Source organism: Neltuma alba, unplaced genomic scaffold (assembly GCF_004799145.2).
Source record: "Neltuma alba isolate B1F8T4 unplaced genomic scaffold, ASM479914v2 tig00013663_pilon, whole genome shotgun sequence".
NCBI classification, from domain to species: Eukaryota; Viridiplantae; Streptophyta; class Magnoliopsida; order Fabales; family Fabaceae; genus Neltuma; species Neltuma alba.
In genome coordinates this window covers 8,263-18,891 of record NW_021637836.1, presented here as the reverse complement: position 1 = coordinate 18,891, position 10,629 = coordinate 8,263, and the positions used below count along the sequence as shown (strand labels likewise).

The 10,629-nt window shown below is 32.3% G+C and overlaps 2 protein-coding genes across 2 annotated transcripts; one reads left to right on the top strand and one right to left on the bottom strand.

Moving 5' to 3' along the window:
* The first annotated feature begins 244 nt into the window (after positions 1-244).
* Positions 245-729, top strand: LOC114738714 (uncharacterized). Its single transcript, XM_028926778.1, has 2 exons — positions 245-351; positions 428-729. Exons 1-2 carry the CDS (start codon positions 297-299, stop codon positions 727-729), a joined length of 357 nt encoding a protein of 118 aa, XP_028782611.1. The 5' UTR covers positions 245-296.
* Positions 730-7,918: 7,189 nt separating this feature from the next.
* LOC114738715 (tyrosine decarboxylase 1-like) lies at positions 7,919-9,610 on the bottom strand. The gene has a single exon (XM_028926779.1). It carries the CDS (start codon positions 9,579-9,581, stop codon positions 8,052-8,054), a length of 1,530 nt encoding a protein of 509 aa, XP_028782612.1. The 5' UTR covers positions 9,582-9,610; the 3' UTR covers positions 7,919-8,051.
* Between the last annotated feature and the right edge of the window lie 1,019 nt (positions 9,611-10,629).

Genomic DNA, 10,629 nt, shown 5'->3' with positions numbered 1-10,629 from the left:
CATGGAAGAGTGATGCGTTGTCAGCATCTGTTTTCCGGCTTAATTAGGTCCGGTGAGCTGGAGGCTTTGTGTTAGGTGTGTGAGTTAGTGTGGATTTGGTTTGGGGTGCATGGTGGAGCGATTTTTGAACGGGAAAGATAAATGGAAGGGCAATGCTTAATGGTGGCTAGAGTTGTGGGGGTTCGTCGATAAGGAAGGAGTTTCAATCACAGAAGGTCGACAAGGGTTTGATAGTGTGTGTCAATATCCAATCAACCACATATCACAGACTCACAGTGAACTCAGTTTTCTTGATAATGATGGGCGGCTTGATATGGGAAACTTTGAAGATGTTGGCCAGATGTTTAGGCAGTCAGATCTCCTACTTGACCCAAGTTTTAATATTCTTACATTTACCGTTGTCTGAGTGTCACTTTTAAAATTGCAGAAGTTGTGATTCAACATTTGGATTGGGGAACCTTAATAATGAAGAGGAGTCCTGCTGGCTCCTATCTTCACACAACACAGAAGGATCCGATATCCGATGAAGCATTGAAGTCTGGCTTCAGATTTTCATGTGCTGAAGCAGGTCCAATGAAAATTATATCAGATTATGATTTAGATTCCAAACCAGATGTTGAAGGTCCGCCAATGGCTGGTTCCAACAGAACAACATCTCCTGTTGATGGAAAATTGAGGTGTCGAATTGATGTTGATGATGATGTTGTCCCTGGTCCATTATCAATGTAGACATGAAATCTGGTAATATGGATGACTAGGGGTTCAAAGATACGGTGGGTGCAGAGTGCTGTTTTATTTTCTGTTTTCTTTAACAATTTACTAGGATTCTTTAGTCTTGAAATTTGAATTCTGGAGCTATAATTTTATGTACTCTTTATTCAAAATACTCAAAAGATTTGGGTCCTGCCCAGCTCTTAAATGGATTAGAAGTAATTATTTTGACACATACTCATGATAAGTTGATGATTGTTAATAATAGTGAAATAAATCATTGAGGTCTGATAATAAAAGTATGTTACAAAGCAGGAGGAAGAACTGATTGTGCCTGATATCTCAGTTGCATGATGTTGAGATATATTTATTATAGAATTCTGTGTAGTTTTGATATCATTGGATCATAATACGGGAAAGAATTGTTGGTCTGCAATTCTATGGCTAAAAGAAAATTAAAGTTGGGAATAACAAGTTAACTATAAAAAATTGACAAGTTTATAATAGAAAATAATATAATTGGAAATTAAAACTTTGTGAAGTAATTGGGAATAACAAGTTGAGTTTCAAGATTTGATATGTTTATAATAGAAAATAATAAGTATATAATTGAAAATAATAAGTTTGCGAAGTAATTTGAAGTAACAAGTTGAGTTTGAGGATTTGACAAGTTTATAATAGGAAATAACAAATTGTAAAATACTTAAAAATAACAAGTTCAGTTTGAAGATTTGACAAATTTATAATAGGAAATAACAAGTATATTTGGAAATAATAAATTTGTGAAGTAGTTGGGAATAACAAGTTGTGTACAAAGATTTGATAAGTTTGTAATAGGAAATAACAAGTATATAATTAAAAATAACAAATTTGTGAAATAGTTGAAAATAACAAGTTGAGTTTAAGGATTTGACAAGTTTATAATAGAAAATAACAATTATAAAATTGGAAATAATAAGTTTGTCAAGTAGTTGGGAATAAAAAATTGAATATAAGGATTTGACGTGTTTAGGATAAAAAAAATTATAATTAGAAATAACATGTTGATGATAATTAACGGTAAATTAGTGGAGTATATATACATTGCACATTAGCTTTTTGCTAAAGGTTCGTTTTTGACTTTTTGCTGCAGGATTTGGGATCACCTTATAACTAATGTTACAGTTTTTTTTTCGGTGATATTTTAATGTTACAGTTTATTGTAGCGTTTCCTTACTAGTTCTGTAATTGTTTTGAGATTCTCTATCAATTTTGAAGATTTTATTTCCATTCCTTGATCAGGGGAATCAAATTGATAGTGTGGTTGAAAGTATTGAAACTATGAAAATGTATAAACGAGCTGAAGACCAATAGCAACTTTACAAGAGTAGATGCCTCATAAAATCGGGGCAATACTGTACATTTGGATGAAAGCAAGCTGCAATATCTTCATAATTCAGCAAAACAAACTGAAGTATAATTTACATAAGTGTAGTTTGCCTCAAAAACCGTACAAAAGAGAAGACTGTGATATTTAATTTATTTTCTTGTAATTATAGTTTTAGAGGTTTCTTTTTCAGTTGGTTTCAATTTGCACAAAAGTTTGAAATGAATAAAATGACAAATCTAGTATGAAAAATAACAAGCGTTGAAAAGCTATTCACAATAATTTAAGTTTTAGCAAAAATTGACATTATTCTACAATTTATATACCATTGACAAGTCTAGCATAGAAAATAAAATGTGTTAAAAAGCTATTCATAGTAACTTAAGTTTTAGTAAAAATTGACATTATTTTCACAATTTAGTTGCCAATGACAAGTTTAGTATAGAATATAACAAGTGTTGAAAACTATTCACAAAAACTTAAGTTTAACTTAAAAATAACAAATTAAGTATGTGGATTTAACAAACTTGTAATTAAAAAAACAACAAGTTTTGAATATAAAGTAACTAAATGTATTTTTAATTAACCAAAAAATATATATTTATCAAAATAAATTAAAAATTATTTTTAATTCATTTTGGTAAATTTTGGTAATTAAAATTTTATGATGAGGAATTAATCTCTAATTTATAATTAAAAATTTATAATGAGGTGTTCATCTCCAAGTTATTATAAATTGAAATCATTTCTATAAATTAACAAAAAAATATTTTATAATGAGTTGTCTTGGGTAACTAAATTATGAAAATAATATCAATTTTTCATATTAGACTTGTTATTTCTCATAGTAGACTTGTCATTGTAACTAAATTGTGGAGATAATGTCAATTTTTGCTAAAATTTGAGTTAAAGTTAATGTGAAAGCTTTTCAATGCTTGTTATTTCCCACACTACACTTGTCATTGACAACTAAATTGTAAAAATAATTTCAATTTCTGCTAAAATTTAAATTATTATAAATAGCTTTCTAACATTTGTTATTTTTCATATTAGACTTGTCATTGATAACTAAATTGTGAAAATAATGTCAATTTCTGCTAAAACTTAAAACCATTGTGAATAGTTTTTTAACACTTGTTATTTTTCATACTAGACTTTTCATTGGCAAATAAATTATGAAAATAATGTCAATTTCTACTAAAATATAAATTAATGTGAATAGTTTTTTAACATTTGTTAGTTTTCATACTAAACTTGTTATTGGCAACTAAATTATGGAAAAAAATGTTAGTTTCTACTAAAACTTAAGTTAATGTTAATGGCTTTTCAACACTTGTTATTTTTCATACTATATTTGTTATTGACAACTAAATTGTGAAAATAATATGAATTTTTACTTAAACTTAAGTTAATATGAATAGCTTTTCAATATAGTGAGAACACTTGGCCTGAATGCTCCAGCCGCACCCTTCAAAAGCACCACCCTATCCTCAACAACGCCTCAGCTCTTCACTTCCTACAAGTTTAGTGCAAGGGTTCAATCAAATATTAGTTTTTAAATTGAAAACAAGCCATTTCCCATTTGCTCGTATGAATTTTGCATTACCTATGGCATGTCAACGGAATATGTTACTTCATCAAAGGTAATGGAATGTGGATCAAAAGGAAGAACCGTTCCTCTTTTCCTGTTTTGATTTGTCTCCACACCAGCTTTTTCTCTTGTGAATCGATCATCTCCCACTGCTCAGTTTTCAACCCACAAGGTATAATGTAAAAATAAGGATAAACTATCATTCACACGAGCATGTTAATGACACATTTGTTTTGAAGATCAAGCACCTCTCTTTGAGGGGCGACCCCAGCTAGATTTTCTGATATCCTTGAGTGCTGTTATAAGGGCTTTTATGTGTGTGCGTCAAAATAAAAGAACTTTTGCTCTGTGAATGTGGAGATTCTTGGGCGACTTGAAGATAACAATGACAATGAAAAGAAAGTGGATGGTATGCATATGAGCAAACAAGAAGATAACAGGATAATATACTAAGGTCCACGAGGTAGAGACAGGGAAGACGACGGACTGAACAAGCTATCAAAGGGAGAAAGAAAAAAGCCGAGTGTGCTAGTTCCGCAACAGAGAGAAAGGGAAACAGAAGGGAAAATTGAGGGCTTTTTTTCCCCCCACAAGAGGGGGTATTTTTATTTTCTCTAACATTTCATAATTTATATTTAAGACATGGTCTCAGATAGTAATTTTGGGAATTGAAGAGCCCAAATTATAATTTGTATATTTCAGGGTCTTTAATTACCATTTTCCCTAATTATTTTATCATTTTAGCCTTACATGTTAGTCTATATTTTTATTTATATATTATATAAATTAATCTACATTCTCCTTCAAATTATATTATTTAATAACAATTTAGTCTATCATATTAATATTTATATTTAAAAATTGGTACAATAATTTTTTAGTCCAATTGATATAATAATATCTTTTAAATAATCAAATTAACAAATTTATATGCTCTTAAAAATTGAAATTTGTGTTCTCTTTCTGCTATTTCTTCCCAGCTTTAAAATATATTTTATTTAAAAAATATATTTTTAAAAATTAATTAATTGTTTAATAATGTAATTCTTCATTGTAATAATATTTTTATTTTAAATTAATTTTTATAATATATTTTTTATTATAATGATATTTATTTTTAATGTTTACTTATAATAATATAATTTTATTTGAAATAAATTTTATAATAATATGTCTTAAGAGCATTAATGGAATACCATAAAAATATAAGATAAAATAGTCAAAAAAATTCTCAATTTGAGGGGGAGTTAAAATTAGCTCCCCTTCCCTTCAAAATTTCTCATCAAATGAGGGGAGGGCTCATTTTCCTTACCCTCACCCACACTCCTCTCCAACCAACCAAGCTCTTAGGCTCCAATCTGAACTTGTGGGCTGCAATTAAAGCATGTTAGAAGATGTTTTGCCCCCATCACACACACACACACACACGCATTCATACGTCTATGTATGTGGTTTGAAGTGGGGACCCCTCCTCTTATCAACCTCTTCCCCAATCCTCACCCTTCAAGGACACAGGGTTTTGATTTACACGTATGGATAACATGTTTCTTGGAATGATCAGATCGAGTGATTATTATTGGCTTTAACATAGATGTCATTGTTTATGAACTTGCTTGAAGCCTGTTCATGCCTTTAGTGTCATTGTGAACTGCAAAACCGAGACTCAAGTTTCAAACTACATGTGACTGCTAACAGTTCAATTGCTTCATGGGTTCCATAGATATTCATTGTTCATTGTTATTATATATTCTTTCCATAAGAGTTTTTAGGCGAGATTGCTTATTTGGATTAGCTTTTCATAAGCATTTTTGTACAAGTTAAGATATTTATTTTGTATATCATAAAATTACCTATAAGAAGTTAATCTAAGCACTCTCAAATTTGTAGGATTTTCTAACAGTTAATGGACGGCTCAGTAGTTAACCTGTCATAAAAATGGAGGTCATTGGATAAAGGCGTGTGGTTGTTTGTACTCCCACATTGTGATGGAAAAAAGAGAAGGTGTTATCCCTTTGCTTTGAAATTTTAAAATATAAGGTGTTTTCTAGAAGAAATTATTAGTTCATATAAAGAGTTACTCATCTGATCCTTGATATAGGATCTAATTATTAAGTTAATTTTGATCATTATTATAAGACTTCTTTATCATGTTTATCAGTTTTTTTCTAAATTACCCTTATAGATATTCTCTCAACCATAATCAAGTAAGAGATGGGAAGGATATTAAAGAAGATGATTATGGTGTTTTAAAAAAAATGTCATATTTCTTATAATTAACTAACTTACTTAACTTTCTTAATCTAATCAAATTAGTTAAATAGGTATTATATTAAGGACAAGAAGAGTATTAATTATAGAAAATCAGTAAGCAGACCAAAACTGATTATGTACCAGAAAGAGACGTCATATGAAAACGTGATTTTTTTTTCCCCCCTTCTTGATCTCGCTTTGTTCTGCTTTCAATTTATCCTGTTGGTTGCTGCTGTGATTTCAAATGTTTTATATAATTTCAACCATTCAAATTTATGTAATATTTTAATTAAAATGTTATAATTCAAACATATATAAATTCATAAAATTGTTTTTTCCCCCATAAAATCAGGCAGCTAAAAGCATAAAACAATCTTATTTTGCTTTTGACTCTCGAAGTCAAACTCGTCAAACTTTATTCTTCAATGTTAATCTTCTCAAACATAATTTTTTAGAATAATTATCCAAACAGATTTTTTTTCCACAGAACTTGTTCAAACTAAAAACAAAATCAAACAAGGCGTGAGTATTTTTTTTTTTTTTAATCTTTGTAGCTTTAATTTGATTGATACTCTGACTTAGGGGTGTTTGGATTAGCTTCTTAGAGGTGATTTTACGAAACCCAAAATAAATAGATGAAAAAAGTTTTGTCTCAATTTTTATAAAAGTATTTTTCAAGTGCTTTTAAGGATTCTCAAACACTCTCCTTACACTTTAGTTTGGGACAACTCAATGCCTATTTCTTGATTATATTACCTCTTTAAGATTTTATTACTGTTCTCCTTAAATAAAATAGAAGAAGGATATATTTAGATAAAATTATAATTATTTATTTTGATCCATACGTCTGTTAATAGGGTGGGCAGTAGAAAGTTGGTAGGAAGAGGCCACTTTCAGTCTGGGGTCTCGATATGTACGAATAGAATTGGACCAGCCACAATTAGCCACGTATTGGCACATCCTTTATATATATGGCCATTCCGATGAACCCATAACCACCCGTGTTTCGAAGGAACATTCCTGTGCTCATCTTGATAGTCATTTGCAGTAAAATTCAAACCTTTCGAATACAATTTTAATAGTTTAAATTTAAAATTTTTAAATAAAAATTATTTTTTAAAAAAACTTAAATTATGTACTTATTAAAGAAAAATATTTTTTTAAAACAAAAATTCATCAGATTGGGACCATTCATATTAAATTTGAATAGTTAAGATTTGATAAGCATTATAGTACTCGTAATTACGATGAGCACAGAAACTTGTTCCAGTTCGCAACTATGTGGTTATTAGTAGTATGGCCGTGTGTTTGTGAAACCAATTTCAGTACTCATCATCTTGATGAGCAATATAAACTCATCATATTTGGATTGTTTATATCTGATTTGAATGATTCAAATTTAAAATTTATCAGATATAAAAATTTTAACTAATTATTTTTAAATAAAAAATACTATTTTTGAAAGAATAACAATTAAGAGATTATCTCTATTTTAAATTCACGACATATTAAAATAATTATTTTAAATAAATAAAAATAAAAAAGAAATCAAATATGGACCATCCAAATGAGATATAGATGTTCCAGATCTGATAAGTTTAGAGTGCTTATCAAAGTGAGAAGCACTAAAACTGGTTTTGTGTCTTTGTGATCTCAAATAGTTTCCATTTAAAGTATGGGGTAGCATGAGAAAATTGAGAAAAAGTTCATCTCATTAAAAATTGTTACTGAGAAAGACTAGTTGATAATTTCCCATGTACAAAAAATATTTGGCTCTAATTCGGGTCCTTTTTACCCTAATAAAGAAGGCGAAAATGGACATGTTTCTAATGTGATTTGCCAACTAATTTTTATTAATATGACTTCTATCAATGTTTCATGTCTTTAGTTCTCGACGCATGTCTTCTTCACGATTTTATTGGGGAGGAACTGAAGTTCTTTGGTCAGATGTGAAGGTTGCAGTAATTAATGGTTAGATGTGAAGGTTGCCGTAACTAACTTCATAATTTATTAAGCATAATCAAAACCCCAAAACACAACATGGATATAGATGGAATAACAGAGTTACATAAATCAATATTATTGTTGACATCGTTCAAAATGCTTGCTCTCCAGGGAATATGATTTTATGCTTTAATTAAAAAGCTTTGAGAGGATTGAGGTAGCTTGTTCCTGAACTGTCTCCCACGCCATAATCACATGTTGTTCCTCAGTTAATGTGGCGCCAATCGCACACCTAATCACAAAAGCCCCTTCAACCTTACCATGAGTCATAAACACTTTGCCTGAACCGTTGATTAAATCCAGCAATTTGCGGTTGATTTCATTCACAAGATGTTCATCATCATCGTTTATGATTTTTCCGTTGAGCTCATGATCACTAGTACCATTACGAAAAGGTTTCTTGGTGATGATCACTGACGGTGAAACCCTAAAGCAAACCAGAGAAAAATACCTCGGCACAAATATCTCAAACCTCTTATCCTGCTTCACAAGGTTTTCAAAAGTTTTGGCCATTTTCACATGCTGTCGGAGGAAGTTTCTGAGGTTGTCCAGGCCATAGCTGCGAAGCACAAACCATAGTTTCAGGGACTGAAATTTCCTGCTTAATGCTATCTGCCAGTCTTTGTAGTCGATCACTTGGTTTGATTCTGAAGCTTTGTTTCTCAGGTAATGAGGGTTTGTTGAGAGGGAATTTGTCAAAGAAGAAGAATCTTTCACCCAAAGGCAACAACAAGTCAAATTAGTGAAAAACCATTTATGTGCATTGAAGCTAAACGAGTTAACCCCTTCAATTCCATCAATGAAATACCTGAACTCTGGGCAAATAAGGGCCCCACCTGCATAAGCAGCGTCCACATGGACCCAAATGCCATACTCCTTTGCCACGTCACCTAATGGGCCAATAGGATCAACAGCAGTAGTTGTCGTAGTCCCCACAGTGGCACAAATAAAACAAGGAACCAACCCATTTTCCACGTCCTTGACTATTGCAGAACGGAGTGAATGTGGTGACAAAGCAAATGAACCTGACTTGTTGGTTTTGATGACCCTGAGATTTTCTGGGTGGATTCCTGCCACATGAGCAGCTTTTTGAAAAGCACTATGAGTTTGATCAGACCCATAAACGACAAGCTTCTTTAGGTTCTCCTTCCCCACATGGCGAAGCTTTTCATCTCTTGCAGCCACAAGGGTACACAAAATGGCCTCACAGGTTGTCGCTAACAAAACGCCGCCTCCAACGTTACTTGAAAAAAGAAAACTCTCTGGGAGTTTCAGAGCTTGTCCAAGCCAATCCATGACGATGCTTTCGAGTTCAGTCGCAGCAGGTGATGAAATCCAATTGAACCCGACAACACCGAACCCTGTGCTTAACATCTCGCCCATGAAACCTGCGGTACTGCTACTGCTGGGGAAGTAGGCAAAGTAATTAGGACTCTGCCAATGTGTGATTCCTGGGACGATGTGGTCCTGAACATCCCGGAGTATGGTTTCAAAGGGTTCAGGTTTACTAGGAGCAGAAGACGGCAGCATTTTTCGGAGGTAACCAGGTCGGACTTGGCTCAGAACTGGGAAGTTAGCCACATTACGATAATAATCAACGAGTGAGTCAATCATCATGTAACCTTGCCTCTTGAATTCTTCTAGGTCGAGGGGATTCATGTTGATATCGCTGTGGAACTTGAATTTGTGGGCCGTAATTATAGTATGTTAGAAGATGTTCCCCCTCAATAGCATATATATATGCATTCGTACGTCTAGTGGGGGCACGTGGAGCGGAACCTCTCATATACCTTTCCTTCCGGGGCGGACCTCGTCCTCTCCTATGCCTTCCCCTCCTCTTACCAACCTCTTCCCCAGTCCTCACCCTCCAGCTCATCTATGGCAAAAATAAAACGTCCACATTTGATATGCGCTGCATATACTATTATTTTTAATTGCCCCTTCATTTGTTTTTATAATGAAAAAAAATTCATACAAAAAAATGTATAAAATAGTTCAAATTAGATTATGTATTTAAATATTGAACAGATATGGTTTCCTTTAATTAATTTTCTCTGCTGCTTATCCATCATTTTTAATTTAAAGGGGAAATTAAAAAGAATAGTATATGCAGCGCTTATCAAATCTGGCCATTTTTATTTTGGTCGTGGATGAGATGAAGGGCGGGGACTGGGCAAAATGTTGGTAAGAGGAGGGGAAGGCATAGGAGAGATTCCACTCCGTGGGGACACGCAGCTACTGTTTCCTCTTGCCCACGTTTTTGTCGTGCTTTAAATTCATTTTGTTGTCGGCAACCAATGCTTTCAAATGTTTTATATAATGTAAACCATTCAAATTTATGTAGTATAAAAATTATCTCGCTCACTTACTAATTTTTCCAAACTACACGTATTAATTAATTGCATATATTAATCTATGCAATCAACGAATGGTTCCATGTAAAAAAATTCAAACACTACTGCAAAAAAATTCATTTTCATTTGTTTGGAAAGTTGACAAGAAAAGCCTCAATACTTGCCTGATTTGTCTTCACAGATGAGTACGGCAGGACGATACTCTACCCTACATTATTACTAACAGGGCCGCGTAAGTATAGAGGTGGTTGAAATTCAGTTTGGGGTCTCAATCCCAAATAAATACTCTTCTTGTCTTTAATATAAAACCCATTTAACTAATTTGATTAGATTAAGAAAGTTAGATAAGTTAG

Excerpts from the sequence above, each read along its gene's own strand:
- LOC114738714 (XM_028926778.1), top strand. The coding sequence starts at position 297 with ATGATGGGCGGCTTGATATGGGAAACTTTGAAGATGTTGGCCAGATGT. Across the intron at positions 352-427 it reads GTTGGCCAGATGTTTAGGCA|AAGTTGTGATTCAACATTTG; the intron begins GTCAGATCTCCT and ends TTAAAATTGCAG.
- LOC114738715 (XM_028926779.1), bottom strand. The coding sequence starts at position 9,581 with ATGAATCCCCTCGACCTAGAAGAATTCAAGAGGCAAGGTTACATGATG.